The sequence below is a fragment of the Ictalurus punctatus genome, chromosome 3 (assembly GCF_001660625.3).
Source record: "Ictalurus punctatus breed USDA103 chromosome 3, Coco_2.0, whole genome shotgun sequence".
NCBI classification, from domain to species: domain Eukaryota; kingdom Metazoa; phylum Chordata; class Actinopteri; order Siluriformes; family Ictaluridae; genus Ictalurus; species Ictalurus punctatus.
Window position 1 is genome coordinate 24,616,389 of NC_030418.2, and position 19,836 is coordinate 24,636,224.

At 38.0% G+C, this 19,836-nt stretch overlaps 1 protein-coding gene across 2 annotated transcripts in view; it reads left to right on the forward strand.

The window, feature by feature from the left end:
* LOC108263736 (adhesion G protein-coupled receptor A1) overlaps positions 1-19,836 on the forward strand; it is a 249,881-nt gene that overhangs the window by 23,030 nt on the left and 207,015 nt on the right. For both annotated transcript variants that reach the window (XM_017464813.3, XM_047154070.2), the window contains one exon: positions 910-981. In XM_017464813.3, the coding sequence (XP_017320302.2) occupies positions 910-981 (72 nt within the window). The remainder of the gene's footprint in view (positions 1-909; positions 982-19,836) is intronic.

Below are 19,836 nucleotides of genomic sequence, written 5' to 3' on the forward strand. Positions count from 1 at the left end.
CAGTTAATTGGCTCACCACTGTAACACACCACTTATTCAGTGAATTTTATTTATTTATTTATTTAACATATTTTATGTGTGTTAGTGAAAATCCATCAGTGTAACTACATTTCCCATAATGAGGTGGTTGCTACTAGTAAGTCAGGTAGCTTGTAAAAGGTAAGAGTATTTCATCAACCAAGTAACAGACACAAACTGTGTAGTTTCGCTTTCTTAACATAATGCACAGCACGTTTCGCCCTGATGGATGAGCACAGAAAATGAAATGTTCATTAATTTTTCTTTTTTTTTTAACTGCTTTTCTCTATGAAGCTAATATAACTGGAGCTTTTAAAAAAACAGTGTTTCAATACCTTTAACTACATTTTGAAAATAGCATGGTCATTCAAGTTTAAATCCAAAATTTGATCATTTGGAATCTACATCACAGATGATGATGGCCTCTTTAAAAATGATTGAAGGATTTCTTGTGTGAGGGTGAATTCATTTTTAAATACATCATGCCTAGTATATTAGCATTTACACATTAAATCTTACTTTTGTTATTATTTATTTGTTATTTTGTACTATTTACTTTGAATTTGTTTGTATAATAACTAAAGTTTAGTGTTTGAATTGAAAGCTTTTTTCTTTAAGACTGGGGTAGTATTCAGAGGGGTGTTTTTATGCAGGATGTTTTCATCTGAGGTGTCTTACATTATATTACCATAAATAGTAATAAATACTCCAATAAGCAGTGCCTCAGACATTTATAGCATGCCCAGAAATCCATATAAATATCTCTTCTAGAAGCAAAAATGGTAGTCTGAAAGATTTATCACACAGTGTGGGTGAAAAAAATGACACGGTCATGTTTTATTTATGAATTTGCATGATTTTTGCTGATGTTCATTTTCTCTTCCCCTTCAGGATCCTCAGCAATAACAAAATCTCAACAGTGAAAAATGCTTCTTTCTTCAGCTTGCACTCTCTGGAGAGACTGTGAGTACATTTAACCTTTCCATGAGCATTAATAACGTGCTACAAATGATTTTAGCACAGAAGTGTTGGCACACAGTTTGCACTATTCTGCTTGCTGATAGCTCAAACGAGTCCCATTTGTAAGAATTGATTGGTTCCAATAGCTTCCTTTTTATTTTTAGAATCTAAGGGTTTCAGCTCCATGTTTGAATCGCTGTCCCAGGATTAAACTGTCTGTTTTTTTTTTGTTTTTTGTTTTTATCTCTGTGTTGAAGTCCATTTGAGCAATGCATTTGTTACTGATGATTCCAAAATGATGTGTATTAAATCTGTGTGTCAATCAATAACATTAGGTTGCCTGCTCCGCAGGCCATGTAATATTTGCTGGCAAGCTATGGATGAATTTTTCACAAAAGATCAAGTAATGGGCAGCTAACAGATCAGGAGCATGTGTGGCCCTATTGATTACTCCCCCACCTTGATTTTAATTAAGCTCCATCACCCAGACGGACACGCTGACATTCTAAAGGGCCTTTCACAGCAGCTATTCACGTTTTACTGACAGGCCACTTTGGTGCAGATTGCCACCAACTGTGAAACCCAACAGAAATAATGAGAATAGCACATGCAAAGGGCATCGTGTGATATTTTGCTCTGGTTTGAATGCCAAACACAAACATGAAGAAATGTGAGAGACTAGTATGAGTCCAGCAAGAGAGTGTTGCAGAGCGGGGGCTAATGTGGGATAGCGCATCAATGCTTAATATTTAGTGAAACACTTGGCTCGATTATTTTTCACATTTACTTCTCAGGAATCTTTGATTTATTTATAGACATAGTAGATTTAGCCAAGCAGCAGAGTTTTCAAGCAGCAGAGAACTTCTGATAGCATTAACCAATGTCAAGAAAACTCTCCTGAGAAATTGGAAATCAAAGATCTCAGTTTCTGCCTGCTTACTGTACAATTCTTGTATGCTACTATAGTGTAATACTAACAGTGTAGTAGTGTAATAGTACACTACTTAACTGATCTATTTAACTAGATGCTAAACTGCATTTAATTATACTAGCACTTGTATTCTGTGCAATGACAGTAAAGTTCATTAAAGCAAGACACTACAGGCAGATAGGGTTCAATTCAATTCAGCTTTATTTGTATAGTACTTTTTACAATGGACATTGTCTCAAAGTAGCAAAAAAGGGTCATTTTTGAAAACAATACAATCAATCCTCGCCAGTCAATTCGTGATATTATAACAAGTGTTTTCCGTACTTTAACTTTTTAAAAATAATTATAATAATTTATGCAAATAAGTCTGATTCAATATAATCATAATCATAATCATAATCAAGTCCATCAATACCCCCCCCCCCAAAAAAAAATTGTACCATGTACCAAATGATACCGACTGATTCTGTTATAGATGCTTAGAGATTTTATTTTCTATTATGTCATATGTCTGTTGTGCTACCCTTATGTGTATCCTACCTCTTTATTGGACTTAATTACTTTGTGTTACTTTGTGAAATATGCAATAATATTAAAAACAAGTCTCAGTCATCCTCTGAATGGGTGAAGGGGTGCCCCATGATTATTATTATTATTTTTTGTTATGATGCATTGTTCAGTTTTTGCTACTAAATTATCCTTGAATAGACTAAATATGCAAATACTGTCATGTAAATAATGGAGAAGGACTGAGACTACAATTCCCAGCAGCCACTGCACCTAGTCACATGTCTTTTTTCACGTGATTCACGTTTTGGCTAATTAGCACTGGCGTATATATAATCATGTTCTGCACTGCACAGGTTGTATTGCGTTGTTTGGTATGTCTATCTGTTTCATGTTATTCTCACTCTTGGTTCATGGTTCTTTAATATTGGTAACTGGCCACGTGTTCTAGAAGTCTTGTTGTGTTTTGTTTGTATTAAATGTTCCACTCCAACTTTGCATTTGCATCTGTCTCAAAATTCATAACGCGACAAATAGTTATGCTTTAGACATATGTCATATGAAACTCTGATGCTGAACTGAAGATTATCTCTTCACCTTCAGCATAATAAAAGTGAAAATATCATGACTGAATAATATGGAATGGAAACCACGTGTTTTCTCAAAATTTCCTAATAATGATTTGCCATGATATACTTTTATGCAACAAACAAGGATACAATGTATTATAGATGATGACATACTTTCATTTTATTCCTGCTGCTCTGCCAGAGTTTGTCTGCTACTAAATTCAGCTGCTTAGGTAATTGTTTACGAGCATTATAAGATAACAGACAGTAACCAGAAAGAGAAAAAAGCACAAGTTGTTAAAAATCAAATATTTATCAAAATATGGTGTTAGTTTTTCCAGACTGTTCTGCCTGTATCACATCTGTAGTATGTATGTGATTATCATGGGCAAAACTTTTGTTATGTTTCTCTGTATAACCATTAATACAGTCCATTAGACTTCCATTATAAATGTATTTCAAATTGCAGGGTTTTCTGTTAGACATATACAAAATTATGTTCCTGGAATTGAACAGAGGCAGTAAATAAAGTAATAAATATAAAAAAAAGTTTCTACAGCAGATCTTACTGTATGTTCGTGCTGATGAACAGTTATGGATATAAAAAAGCCATTAAGGTTGTAGGCTAGTACATAATATATTATTAATGTACTAGTGCTAGTACATTAATACTCATAGAATTTGGATCATTAAGAACCTACATTAAAAACCCAGAATGCACCGTGTGTGTCTATGCAAGAACAGTGCAATATATGAAATATCATGTTGGCAGCTTTTCATGTAAGATTAATACTGTTGATTAATATTGTCATATAAAATGATACTTTTTCACTTTATTAAATTTTCACCTTTAACATTTCACCATTTTTTCCACATTCTGCAATTTTCTTATTACCATCTACCAGTGATGGAGAGTTCTCTATACCCTTTACCATCACACCTCTCATAATCAAACATTTGATGTGCAGCCAGTTTGAAGTCCATTTAAAAGACTATAGCATGGCCTTCCTGCCCCAGGCCACGATGCTGATAATAGCTGCCAGAATCTGTTACTGCAGCAGCACTGGGCGCTCGTCGTAGGGATAATGTCATTGCTAGCTGCTGCTGCATCTGTCAGCCATGTATAAGACATGCTATTTTGTGTAGAATATGAACATTATTAAGACTTTGACTGTATGGCTTGTATTGAGGTCTTCAAAAAAGAAAAATGCCAGAAAGCAGTATTTAATTGTATCAGGTTTGCTTTGTGGCACTAGACCATTAAGACAACGGTCGAAAATGTATTTTTAAAAAAAAGGGTTAATGAGTTCTCCAAACAGTTAATACAACTTTTAGTAATAGAATAGTTTAAAGAATAGTTTATCTATCTACTAACTGCTGGGTCTTACAGTGCTGATGAACTGATAAGTAAGTTTGATCATCTGAAAAATAACATGGGAACTTTCAAGTATGCATGTTTTAGTCACATTAATTAAGCCAATTATTTGTTAATTAGAGCTACATTTTTTCCACTGTGTAGGCTGGCATCACTACTGTAAATTTTTCTTATTTTCTTATTATGCTAAAAAAAACTTTTGTGCTTTCAAAATGCAGTCCCCTAATAACTAACAGATAGTTAGTGTAATTAAAGAGAACTATATTAATACTCTCATGTCACTTCATATCAACATACTTCACTACTTAACTGAAATTCACTGAAATTGAAATAATCAAATATTTAGTGAGTTTATAAGTCTATACATTCATCATCTATATGCATGTATTTATCCAGCCATGCGATCATGTAATGGCAGCACAATGCAAAAAATCATGCAGATATAGGTCTTAGCTATAGCCTTCATGTCTGTTTGAACCAATCTGGCAAATCCTTTCTGAGCTTTCTCAGCAAGGCATTTCTGCACGCTTACTGGAGGTTTTTTTTTTGTAACATTCTATGTAAACATTCAGGATATCAACAACCAGGCCATGGTCAAAGTCAATAGTCAAGTTTCCATCCACTTTTTACGGTTTTCTATTAAAAGGTTTGTGAAATTTGCTGTCTCTCGCCTATTTCCATCCAATTGGCCTTTTACCGATAAAATGGTGTCCTTGATCACGTCATCCTTAAAAACACTCCAAATTGTTGCATAAGTCTACATTGCATCATGCTTGACGCTTTGGGAACGCCCCTTGGTGGAAATGGTGACTGAATACATGTGAAATCACGCCAATCAGATTGGCCTGCCTCAGTCAAGTGGCAAAGTAGAAACATGTCACGAAGACTATATAAGGCACCCACAAACTACGTCATTCAGCTAATTTGTTTTCAGGAAGTACATGTCTGTGTACTCTATCTGATTGACTGTCCTATTGTCAGTCATATTGTTTGTCCAAAAAAAGGGAGAAACTACAGATGTGGCCTTTAAGAATGCGTGTTTTTTCACACGGTATCACGCAATTTGTCACGTATGATCACCTGGTATACTGCATGCACGGTTCTAAGAATTTAAATTAAATTGTTGTGCTTCACACAATAGCCACCAGGTGGCAGATGGAACAACATGCAGTAGCTGAATACAGTACAATAAAAAAGGAATGTGTGGTTGAATGGTTCACATAAAAATATTACACTTCTCGTCAAAACTTACAAGATTATGTAAAATATAAAATGAGAGTGATTGAGTCTTATAGTACAGGTACAATAACTATAGTATTTAAATTAAGGTGGTACTGTATGTGTTCTGTGTTAGTGCAGCAGTAACATGCAGGCTTACTATGCTAGCGACCAGTATTCAAGCCTCAGCTCATCTAACTAACAGATTACAAAACTGAGGGCACGGTTTACACAGGGATGTATTTTTTTTTCTTACCTGACACTAGGGGGGCTCCGTAAAAATTTTGTTCATGCTAGGGGAAAAATATGTTGCTATACTGTTTGCAATTTTATAATAGGTCTTATTGAGCAACTGATAATTTCTTACTGACCTATTTCACTGTCCCACCAGTTAGAACTGTGACAAAGAATTTTTTTAAGTTAGTGAAAGTACCACTAACTTTTTAAAACCTTTTTTAGAAAAGGAATGCCGTTTGTTTAATTGGGCAATCCAGGGAGTAAAATGCATATGCTTACTTGCTGTAGCTTCAGTAGCTTTGAATTCACATGCAAATGTACCGGGCGATTAATAAGCAGTTATCATCTTTAAATAATCTTATCTTTTGCCTCATCAAATTGAAGGGGAGGAGCAGAAGCATAAAACTTGGAGAGTCATATAAATTCTATCCAGGTCAAGTTATTTGTATGTATTCGCAGTCTATAACATCGCAGTGGAGGCAAAAGCATTTTACTCAAAGAGAAGCACTGCTGAGAGGTGATAATAGTTGGGGGGAAAGGGAGATCCACGCATCAATAAGTAACTGACAAAAAAGTTGCAGGATTCATCTTCTTCAAAAACACAAAGAATTTCTTTATTGCTGAACCCAATCCTACGGAAGCCCTAAGCAAACATGCATTATTATTTTTTTCTTTGCCTTTATCCTTCCTGCAGCAAGTGTCTCGCAACTTGTATACATGGTCTTAGAGAGGCAGAGTCTCTCAGAAGTAAAGATGGGCAGAGGTTCACCAATCTTTTTTGAGACGTGTTGCTGCCATCAAATTCAAAATTACCTTATTTTTCCTTTAAAGTGGTACATGTCTTCAGTTTACACATTTGATATGTTTTTTGAATTCTACTGTGAATAAAATATGGGTTTATGAGATTTGCTTTGCAAATCATTGCATTCTGTTTTTATTTACATTTTACACATCTTTATATGTTGATGCTGACAGTTGTTTGTTGTCCTCATTCTTTTATTTTTAGCTGGAAATACCCACAAATGCCTTTTCTTTCAGCAGAGGGAAAGTTTGAAATTATGGCCTTGTGCCATGCATGGAGTTTATTGATGTAAAAAAATCAGGTTGCTGGTGCTGCCATGCTTATGGAGGTCCACAAATAGAGTCTCTGGATTTTCTGTTAGTCTCTTGTTTTTGCAAACTTTTCATGCAGTTTCATTTTAAATATATTTTGGGTAGTTCAGTGGAATGGCCTCCACACTTTGGGTTCGTGTGGGCCTAGGGTTATGGGCGATTTGCACCTGTACTTGGGATTGGGTGTGGATAATTCCTGCTGCTGTTTTGGCCAAGACGTTTTCACACCTTCCTTTTCACACCTCCAACATCTGGGTTGGCTGGTCAGATAGAGCTGAACCCTCATAGAGCAACCCTCATGTTCAGTGGGGATGAATATGTGGTGGAAAGTAAAAGTAATAATATTAATAATTACTTGAGTAATAAAGTATACAATGAGAAGACTACTCAAGTTACTAGTTTTGGATCTGATTAAAATCAAGGGAAAATCCTGAATTTCAGACTACACGGAGAACTGTGTGTGTGTGTGCTGTGACACACTTGCTTCTTCCCCATCTCCAGGATGCTAAAAACTTGAGCGCTTGTTGTGTCAGACCACTGCAGTGCATTGCGAGGCTCACAACCTCATTGTATGGTATAACCTCAAAGTAATGATTAAAATTACATATATTCACTAATATTTAATAGTAATGGAGGAACAGCACCGAATGTAGTGAAGTAAAAGTACATTTCTGTGATTATAAATGAACTTGAGTAAGAGTATAAGTATGACCAGTTAACTATTAAAAGTATTTTTTTTTTCAAAACGTTACTGAAGTAAATGTAATGAACCATGTAATAATCTACCCACCTCTGAGTATCCGTGATAATCAGGATGTGTAAATCACCTTGTGATTATGCTCTTTCTGTAACAACAAATTTGATAAATGTTGCCACATGTTTAAATTAATACATAAAATGTTTGAATATTTGGATTAATCTGGTTTGATTCACACAGTACAGTACAATATAACTTAATTCAATCACGTGTAACCAATGTACGAATTAAGTAAATTCACTGAACTTTTTTCCAGTGTGATTGAACATTCTGAAACACTGAAACACAGAAGTTCTTAGATTGAACTTCTGCGTTCACTTTAAACCAGTTCTTAAATAGCTTTTAATCTAAGAAAAGAACAAAAATTTCCATTGGCTTTAAAGGAGAAAATGGAATTCATTCAGTGTTACCTTGAGGATCCTTCTACAGTGAAAAACCCCCCGCTCATTTAAAAAAAAAACATCGAACTGAGTGGAGACTCAAACCCCAGTCTCTGGTGTTCTAAGCCTGCATGCTACTGCTGCGCTACCTAAATACACACACCAGTCACTAATTAATGTAGTTATCTATACTATGTGATTCGACCATGCTCACTCTTGTAACTAGAATCTTGTTTAAATGTACGAGTACAGGTTGATGAGAAATGTAATATTTTTATGTAAACCATGCGTAATATTTTTTCTTAAATCTAACCGTCCAGACATTCTATTTATTTCAGGCTCGACAATGTTTAATGTGCTCTGCTGCTTGTTGCAAAATGGTTCTGAGAGAGGTTCACACATCCGCGGGCCAAGCACAAGTAGATCAAGGGCTTCAGTACAAGAAACAGCACAGTTTGGTTGGTAAAAGTATATATGTGTATACAGTATATGTCTAGGCAGAACTACTGTATCTACTAGCACGCCGTGTTTATTCAAATGAAACATGACTGCCCCCTACTGGTCCTGTATTTCCTGTGCCAACAGCATGTGCCTGATGCAGCGTGATACCGCATGAAATCATAGGATCCTGTTTCCTTCTACGCACATTTTTAATTGCCACATCTGTATGAGCAAAAGGGGTTTCAGAGGTTGTGTCCTGCCAGGTTGTGTTAAATGTTTGGGAGCAGAGCACGCTAGGCAAGTCCTTGAAGGGGCTGTCGGCATGCATTGTCAGAAATTCTCCCTGAAAAAACTCCAACTGGCTCACTTCTCGAGTAAAGGGAGCTGGGCATCTGTGCCTCGTGGTTCGGGACTGGCCACGGTCAAGGCAGCCTACTGGCTCAAATCATGGGGGTCTCAGATGGATCTGGAGGAAGAGCAAGAGATGGGAGAGTCCCTTTCACTTGCTCTGTTCTTCAGTTCCAAGTCTCCAGTCCCAGCAGGGGCTCACAGTGTGATTTCTCCCCTGGGACTGGTAAAACGATGAGATGGAGGAGGAAGCACAACCCGTGCTGCTCTCTGAATTCTATAAAGAGCTGCTAGAGGTTGTGACTAGGGCTGTGGTAGTCTGGCTGAGTGCTTCCTCATCAGTGGTAAAAAATCCTCCCCCGGTAAGAAGCTCCCCTTTTTTTCACGAGCTCCATGCCGAGTTGTCGAGATCATGGGAAAAACCATACTATAGTCGAGTTTTTAACCTCGCGACTGCAATTTACGCTACCATCGTGTAGGGGGGGGCTGTATGGTTACAGTGCGCTGCCGCAAGTTGAAGAGGCGCTTGCAGGCTATCTCTTTCCCGGCGTGGTAGCACACTTAGAGGGGCCAGCCTTGCCTACGAAGCCGTGCAGTGTGTCCTCACAGTTAGTGGGCAAGGCTTATGTGGCAGCAGGTCAGGCTTGTGGGGCTTTGCATGATATGGCTGTGATTCAAGCTTATCAAGCTGACCCGCTAAAAGAGCTCTATAGCAGTGAGGGTATTGGTATTGGCAGAGCTCTTCCTAGCCACTTATTTGCCTCTCTGTGCCACAAAACAGATGGTGCCATCGGCTGTTCTATGGCTGCATTGGTGGTTGTGGAGCGGCATCTGTGGCTTAATTTGTCTGGAATAAAAGAGAGCGATAAAGTGTTTTTATTGAAAGCCCATGTTTCTCCTGCTGGCTTGTCCGGAAATTCAGTAAATACTGTTGTGGACAGGTTTCTGGAAGTGAAGAAACAGTCAGAGGCATTCAGTTAATTCTTCCCTCGCCGCTTCGAGCTCCTGAGGGCTTCTGGTAGTCCTCGACCTGTGACTAACACTGATAGGGAGGAACAGAAAGCTAGTGTGGCTACCCGCCTCCTCCCACGCAGAGGCAAGGGGTCCGGGCAGTCACAATCCCAGTTCTCCAGAGGCACGAGAATGGATCTGTGAAGAAGTAGTCTCGAGGGGCTGATAAAGTGGGGTATTGGGGACTTTGAGGTTGTGCTTGCCACCAGTATTTCTGTAGGGCATCGTGTATTCACTGATCTCCCATGTTCTTATGTCCCTGTTCATCGAGCTGGGCAGGGTAACAAACCAATGATACCTTCACTTTAACTTTAAAAAAAACCCAAAACGTTTCTCTCTCCCTTCAGTCTGCCAGGGTGTGGGAATGCAGCTGAGTTTGGTTCTGCATTATCTGAAACTCTGCTCATTATATGCATGGTTTCAGTGTGCTGCACTCATTTTTATAGTTTGCACATACAGTTTGAGTATTGATTTGTCATGATAAGATATGAAAATCACATATTCTCGCATCAATATCCCCCTAGCTTAAGTCGAGTCTGTTGGGCTGTTATAACTGGAGAATATTTCTGAGGAAATATTTCTTCTCATATTTAAAAGGGAGTATTTATTATCACGGGGAAGTTGTATGTGCTATTACGCATTTCTTTCTCATTGTGATTCCAGTAGCGTAGTGGGACCCAGTGACTACCAGGATAGTGCTGTGAATTTCACAAACACTTCAAATTCACCCATGTGGATGTGTATGCTCTAAATACACTTCACTTTGTGGTGCGGATAGCGTCAGTTAGACCCTCTCACTGAGGTGTGGGGGCTACGAGACGTTTCACTTGCAGACTGGGGGTGTGGCTACTTATTGGCTGACTGTGCAGTTGCTGTTTAGGTGGTCACATGCTCATTAAGGGGCAAAAGGGATGAGGGAAGGTAGCTGGCTTAGATTGTGTTATTTAAACCAAACTCTCTTATGTGCGGTTTCTGGATGTTTTATCCAGCTTGGACACTGTTATCTAAAGTCGCTTTCCCACATCAACATTTCTCCCCTGCTCCTCAGTCGTGGCTGTTGGGGTGGTTATGAGTCTATAATATTTCTGAAGGAATATTTTTCTTATATTTAAGGGGAAATCCCTACCACAGGAAGCCATATTTTAGGACACCTGAGGGGTCCTAAAAGTAAAGGGCGGGGTTGATCTTGAGGGGTCATCCAGCCAAAGGCTTCTGGGTGGGCCTTTTGGAGTGTAGCTGAGCTTAGATTGCATTACCTGAAACTGCGCCCATCATATGTGGTGTTTCAGTATGTTATGCACCTTTTATCGTATTGTACTTTCAGTTTGTGTACTGATTGTCACGATAAGATCTAAATGTAACACACTCCCGCATAAGCCCCTACAAGGGTATAAATATCTCCTCTCATATCTACAATCACAATTCCAAAAAAGTTGGGACGCTGTGTAAAATGTAAATAAAAACAGAATGCAATTGCAAATCTCATAAACGCATATTTTATTCACAATATAACATAGAAAACATATCAAATGTTTAAACTGAGTAAATGTACCATTTTTAGAAAAAATAAGTTAATTTTGAATTTGATGGCTGCAGCATGTCTCAAAAAAGTTGGGACGGGGGCAACAAAAGGCTGGAAAAGTAATTGTTACTAAAAAGACTTACATAGCATCCCAACTATTTTGGAATTGGGGTTATAAAAGGGGTATATTGTTGAAGACGGGCATCCTACCAAGTTGGGGCTGATGCCTGGGGAATGGAGAGGTTGAGGCCATGCCTCTTTCCCAATAGCTCTGTTTTCAGAACAGGGGGTTCGTCAAAACCAGTAAAGAATGCTGCTGGTAGCTCTGCTTTGACCGACTCTGAGTATGGTTTTCAGACATTATAGCCCTGTTGAGGCAGTGCAGGCTATAAGTCTGGCTCCTGAGGGTGTACCAACTCCTAGGCATCTCTCAACCGTGGTTGGGAGAACGTTTTCAATACTAGACCTTTATCCACAAGGAAGCCTGCACTCTAACATGTGTCTATTCTTTAGTTATATAAAGATGGCCAGTAGAACCAGTAACTGAAGTGCTGGGATTCTACAGGGGCACATTCAAGCAGACTCTGACTTAGGTGGTTACACTCAAGTGGCTATGTGGCTTCCTCTAAGGCATTACCTGAGGGTATGTGAAGAAAGGAATTTCACTGTGCTATAATGTATATGTGACCAATAAAGATTCATTATCACATGTATTCAGACACTGTTTCCACCAAGGGGTTTTCCCAAAGCATCAAGTGTGACACAACATCTTGTTCCCTTCTCAGGGAACAGGGTTACATATGTAACCAAGACATTTTGGTGTATCACAAAAGAAATCTGCCCTTGAGCTGTTTCCATGCATAATTTTTTATATATCGCAAATTGTGTACCTTTTGTGTACCCACATGTCCTCAAATCTTTGTAAAATGGAGAGAGTATATAATTAATTGAAATTGGCCAGCTTATTGTCATTTTAATTTTACTAATAATCGCAATTGTACAAAATATCAGAATGGAGAATGGAGCAGTTGCTTGTCTGATAGAGCTCCAAGTAACTGCCTTTATGCAACAAAGCCCATGGGTCTGGGACAGACCACACAGTATGGCATTTTGAGAGGTAGTGGTGGAGAGTCACCTCACAGAAAGTCTCTGGCTGCAACATTTTAGAATGTCAAGGCCCATGTTTGAGATGCTGTGCCAATTAATTGGTCCTGATGTCGCGCATATCGCAGATTGCCACCAACCACCGTTTCTGACCTGAAAGCGGATTGCCATCGCCCTGTTATAGCTGGCAGCCTGTGCTGAGTACAGAGTAGTGGGGGAAACTTTCGGGGTTAGTAAAAGGACCATCCATCTATGTGTGTATGCTGTGTGCACAGCTATTAAAGAAAAATTAATGCGGCATTATATCAGGCTGCCGAATGTAGCGGAGGCCAATGAAATTGTATGCTGTAGTTCATCTAAATTCATAGTAAAACATCTTGTGCCACATGTTTGCAGTGCACTGAATGGCACGCACATCCCTGTTCTTCTGTTTCTACACAATTCTTTCGAACTGTTTGAAGTATCGAAAGTTTAAATTTAAAGTCGACACACCGTGAAATTTTATCGATAATTTGCATTTCCATCAGCTATATCAGTAAACATTTTAATGTGCTAAACCTTTTTCCACAAACACATCCTTGGATGGAAACATGAGAACACATTTTACCCATTTCTATTGTCTGATATGTCTAACTTTTTGAGATCTTGACCTGTATCTGCATAATTCTTCGCAGTGCACTGCTGCCACATGTTTCCATAATATTTGCATGAATGTACATTTGTTCCTAATAAAGTGATTGGTGTGCGTAAACCTTGACATTGATAAAGGTAGCAGTGTACTAAATGACTCATCTTCAATTACATTATCTTGGTAGTAACTAATGCTTAAACAGTTGTTTAGTCCTATATCAATTATGTGTAATCACTGTCTTATTAATAGCATGCTGAATGCCTTATTTCAAACCAAATCTCACATATAATGTTTATCTTTAGAAAAGGCACAGCCTGCTGCTGTCTGTGATTGCTTGTGAAGGAAACAGTTGCACGTAAGGACAAATGGGTTGCAGCTTTCAGCTTTTGCAGCTTGGCCTGTGACCGAGAAAAAGTCGAAAGGTCTCCGCTGGGATTTGGCTTCGACTCTGAGTCTGATAAAGGGGTTATTTACCAAGCACACATCTAGAGACATGAACATGTAACATTACCAGTCTGGAGGTCAAAGGCAGAGCTGCGATGGCAACACGAGTGTCTGAAAGTTCAATGTGCAATGCTTTGTTAAGCTGAGTTTCCAAATAACACTAATGTACTTTTTTGGGTAAATTTGAATATTAAATCTCTGGGAATATGTTCCCAACTGCAGTATTGGTATTTTAAGTCAGCTGTGTTTTTATTGTTATTATTATTATTATTATTATTATTATTATTATTATTATTAATAATAATAATAATAATAATAATAATAGTAATAATAATAATAATAATAACAATAATAATAATAATATTTATTATTTTGTGTTGTTTGAAATCAGTCTTCTCTTCAGACCTACAGGAACCTGTGTGCACCTTCAAAATGTATACATAATGTTTCATCATTCATCATTTGGAACTCTAATGTATTTTGACCATTTAGGCCCTTGAATGTAAATTCCCCCACTCATGATAAGTGAAGTGCCATCCTGACTGAGTGGGCATCGCTCTGGGACCATATCGGCATTCTTTGTTCTACATCAGCCATTCTTCTCCGTCTTTGGGAGTCAGTCAATGAGACTTCCTCCTGAAGAGTTCCCTTGTTGTTTTGGTTAGAGTGGTGTCATTTATCTCTCCCTCTTATGGACTGGGTCTCCTTGAAAAGCAATTGATTAATAGTTTGGTGAATTGTCTGGAGAGATTTCAGTGCTCTTTATGTGGGTGACAAAAATACACATGAAAAATGGCTTGTCTGGGAATTCTGGGTCTATCTGATGCATGACTGAAATGTTACTCAGAGTCGGTGCCACCTAAAATACCACTTAAGCTGTTATGTGGTTCATAGGCTAATTGATATGACCAAAACATCATGGAACAATATTTTAATACCATACCATAATACCATATTTGATGGTATTTTATTCTCCAAAGCAACTTACTTGAAAAAAGTATGACCTAAAAGCAGAAACACTCACCTAGCTAGCTCTTAAATGGTCAAAGATTGCTTATAGTCCCACCCTTTGCTGTAACACAGGATAAATGATAAATCCATTAGCTAGCCCACTGGGCAAGTAGAAACTATCTGCCTAGTACCTTGTTTTACTTACCCAGAAATTAAATGAAAAGGTTAAAAGTGGTAGCTGACATAATGTAATATTGTATGTTGAGCTAGTTATATACAGTATAGCTACAGTATATGGTTAAAAGTATGTGGACACCTGACCATCACACCCATATGTGGTTCTTCCCCAAACTGTTGGAAACAAAATTGGAAGCACAGTTGTATTGGATGTAGGGCTGCAACTAACTATCTATTATAGTTAGTTATCTATTAATCTATTATTTTGATAACAGATTAATCTGTCGATCATTTATTTGATCAATCGATTAGTTGGATTAAAAGGCCAATTTTTATTTTCTGTATTTCGAAAAAAACATGTTATTTCACATTCTGCCCAATGTTGTCCTTCAATCATTGTGCAAATTGAAGGCTATGAAAAAGGTATTAAATGTATCTATGTGGGCTATGCTGTACATTGTGCAAAGGATTTTTTTTATTTTTTAAATATCAACATTATAGTTTGAAAACAAAAAAAAAAACAACTGATTGTCAACAAATGCTAAGGTAAACAAAAGCACAACGAAAGTGTTAACTGGTAAAATTTCCCTTTACTGGAACTAAATGGCCCAAACATGCTCCAGCATGATAATGTCACAGTGCATAAAGCAGTTTCCGAGTGAAAAAACTTGAGTGTCCTGGACAGAGCCCTGACCTCAACCCCCCTGACCTCACTAATGATCTTGTGGCTGAATGAGCACAAATCCTCACAGCCACATTCCAAAATTTAGTAGAAAGCCTTCCCATAAGAGTGGAGGTTATTATAACAGCATAGAGGTGACTGAATCTGTTCAAAAAGCACATATGGGTGTGATGATCAGGTGTCCACAATCTTTTGGCCATATAATGTAATTAAGTGCAGTGATACAGACTGACTGTATGAATTCTCAGGGAGGGAATGTCTGTGTAGCCATAGTCTTCATCAGCTCCTGATAACGTTTTGATGTAGCACATTCATGTGTTTTTGCCTCTCGACAAAATGTTGGCTAATGTTTTGGCTATGACCTGCTGTGTTATTTCCTCAGTTTGCAAGTAAAACAATTGCAAGTCTAGTGTCTTCATTTTTATCGATATGTTGCTCGGTTTCATTGGTATTTCCAATTACCAGCATATTTCTGATTTCGAAAAGATAATCTGCCATCAGTGCACAGTAATTAATCTATCCATACATCCATTTCCATACTACTTATTCTATACAGGGTTGCGGGGCGCCTGTGGCCTATCCCAGGGGAACTCAGGGCACAAAGCAGGGGTCAATCACACACCCATTCACACACTATGGACAATTTAGAAATGCCAATCAGCCTACAACGCATGTCTTTGAACTGGGGGAGGAAACCGGAGTACTCTGAGGAAACCCCAAAGCACAGGGAGAACATGCAAACTCTGCACACTCATGGCAGAGGCAGGATTCGAACCCCCAACCCTGGAGGTGTAGTGGTGCAGACGGTGGGAGTAGCATGAGCTATAGCATCATTCAAGGTAATATGCATTAGGTAAATACAACTGAGAACCTTTATTTTGCAAACAAGTAGAGTAAACTAAACTAAAGATTAGCTTGTTCTTTTAATAAATAGATATAAGGTTGTCTTTGCTTAGAAATGCGTCCACCAAGATTAAAAAAAGGATGGGGACAATTTTCCACGAAATCATTGGTAATATATCACTTACATGGCAAGGTTAAGGATGTGATTTTATAGGATTGCGTATTACTGGAAAAAGTAAGGAGTGGTCTTCCCTGTTCCTCACACTCCAGCTATCTGTACATGTCTCTCAGGACAAATTCATCTCTCCTCTCCTCCTCTGACCAAGAAAAAGAGAAAGGAAAAAATAGAAACAAGCCTATCCCTTCACTTTCAGATCTTAAATCGTGGCATTTATATTTGTTTACCCTTATGGCCTGCATGAGCTCATTCTTTTAAAATGCGTTTCTGCAGATTTCCAATCATTTTAACTGTATGCAGACAGAAGGATTCCAGCTTTATTATAAAAAGCACACAGTAAATCAGAAAGTGGTAAGTGGATTCCTCAGAGTAAAAATTTATATCTACACAGATGTTTTACTTGGGAGATGTTTATAACTTTGATGTGAATATGGTCTACATAGTGTAAAAGTTCTGCTTAATTGTATGTGAAATAATACAACATCACCGGACACTCTAATAGGAACAAGTATCCAATCAGTCACTCATGTGGCAGCAGTGAAATGCATGAAATCATTCACAACCAGAGCAAGAGCTTCAGTTAATCAAACATCTCAGAATCCATCCATCCATTGTCTGTAGCACTTATCCTACACAGGGTCGCAGGGATCCTGGGGCCTATCCCAGGAGACTTGTGACACAAGGTGGGGGACACCCTGGATGGGGTGCCAACACATCACAGGGCACAGTGGCACTCACACACTCTTGAAAATTTAGAGATGGCAATCAGCCTACACTGGGGGAGGAAACCAGGGAGACTGTGCAAACTCAGAGGCAGAGGTGGAAATCGAACCCCCAACCCTTTAGGTTCGAGGCAACTGTGCCAACCACTAAGTCACAAAAAAAACAAAAAACATTGGCCTTTTCTCAAACTTACTTTAACTTGTCCAGTTATTAGAGACTCAGATTTCTGTTCTTGGCTGACAGAAGTGTAACCCGATGTGGTCTTCTACTATTGTAGCCAATCTACCTCATGGTTCAATATGCTGTGCATTCTGAGATGCTTTTCTGCTTACCGTGGTTATAAAGAGTGGTAATTTGAGTTACTGTAGCCTTCCTGTCAGCTCAAACTTTCTGTTCATTCTCCTCTGACAAATCTAATGAACAAGGTGTTTTCAACCACAGAACTGCTGCTTGCAGAATGTTTTTTTTTTTTTGTTGCACCATTCTGTGTAAACTCTAAGACTATTGTAGATACAGCAGTTTCTGAAATACTCAAAGCAGCCTGTCTGGCTCCAACAATCATGCCTCAGTCAAAGTCACTGAAAACATATGTTTCACCATTTAATTTGTTTCCTGTGAACATTTACAGAAGCTCTTGACCTATATCTGCAAGATTTTTATGCACTGCACTGCTGCCACACAAATGATTGATTGGATAATTTTATAAATGAGCAGGAGTATGTGTGTCTAGTACTCAAGATTTTTGTTTGCTTACAGCTACTGTAATTTGAAAATAACTCTTTACTATAAAATGATGTATCAGGTGATATTTTGAGTAGACTATTTAACAGAAAGTGAATAGGCAGGTAAGAATACACAATGCAAGGAGTGTGAATTGTAAGATCAGTAATCATTAAGCTGTATCTACAAATTATACAAACAACGTTGTGATAAAAATGCTTAATAATGCTAAACAAAACATACAAGAACCTTAATGCTAATCCCAAAACATCTATATTACTATAACAATAAGGTTATTATGCCATAATGTGACATTGTATATAAAGTCATTTGATTTTTTCCCTTATCTATCTGTAGGATACATTAAATAAAAACCCACAAATAAGGACTTTCCCCTTGCCACTCTTGGAGCTGACTAGTCATTCAGTTAAAATCATCATACTTGTTTTTGTGCAACAATACAACAGAAAATCTGAAATAATATACAGTACTGTGCAAAAGTCTTAAGCCCTTTTCACAACGGGACAATTTTCAGTCTGTTTAATGCCCCAGTGGCTGTCAATGAGCGTGTTCACACCGAGGCGTAAAACACGTGGAGTCAAAGCGTAAAATTTTTTTTATGTCAAGGGGTTCTTTTTTTTGACGCGCTGCATCAAAAACTGGCCGAACAATGAGATTCGTTCTTTTGTTCACATGCCTGGAGCCGCTGAAGTTACATAAAAGTGTGACTTGATGGCGATCAAGTACAAAACTGTCTTACCGACGAAGAAGAAGCAAGTGCCCACCATTTTAGTGAGAGTGCATAAGTGACACCTGAAATAAAATGCTCACTGCTAATAAATCCTTCTGCCTACACACATAAACAAGGTGTCATTTGAAAGCACCAGATTCAAAATTGCACAGTAAATACTATATAAGTGTATTTATTATGTTGTGGCTATTTTTGATGACACTGAAATGCAAGCATATAGTCTAAATGATTCCTTTAATTATTTCAGTGTTGCTTTCTACATTAAATAGCATTGTTTGTTTCTTTGTCTCTTCCCTGCAAATGATAATCTGCTGATTGATAGTCCCATTGTATTTATTTTGCACATGGCATATATATGCTTATAAGTATTCTTGACCTCTTATTCAAATAGCTAAGTGCCCCATTATTAAGCCGTTGTATTATCATATTGAGCACAAAAAGAACATTCATATTCAACACTCAATCAATTTGCAGGAACATTAACATTTTTGGGCAGAACAGTAGTTGCCTTATACCCACTCACCCCCTCCCAAAAAATTTTTGATTAAATAAATAACAATCTGGGTCTTCCCATAAGTATGTGAATGCTATTGCTGTGACTTTGATATAATTCAAACATTACTTATTTAAAAAGAATATACTTTTAAAATTAGAACTGTAAGGATTTAGCTTTAAAGAAGTATTTGTTGCAGTGGCCAAATCACCAAATACCTTACATTTCGCAAAAGTGCATACGTGCATTAACCAGTTTGTAAAAAGTGTGTGAATGGTTTAAAGACATAAATACTGGCTCTCTTCTTCTTCTCACTGATAAGCTGGTGTCAGAAATGGAAAGTTGTGCAGCACCACCTTGTGTATCAGGGTAGTTCTGCTTTTCAATAAGCGCCATCTACTGTCAGGGAGTGAATCTGCATTTTTATTCAGCGTGCCGCCCACGTTTAAAGCATGTGTGTGAACACAAAAAAAGAGGCGAAATATGGGACCTTTAACGTGCTGTGAAAAACGTCCCGGTGTAAACAGGCCCTTAGGCACCCTATTTTTTTAGCCCAAACTTTGTTACAGGCTACATTATTGTGTCAGTACAAAAACATTTCAAATTTCCAAACATTAGTTTTCCAGTACAAAATTAAATGTTAAAGAAAAGTGTTTGTATGTCAGTAAAGAATGCTGTATATTATGGGTCACGATCTCGCCGGCAGATGGCGCTGCGTCGATGACGTGCACGGTCAGCTGGAGAGCGTGTGC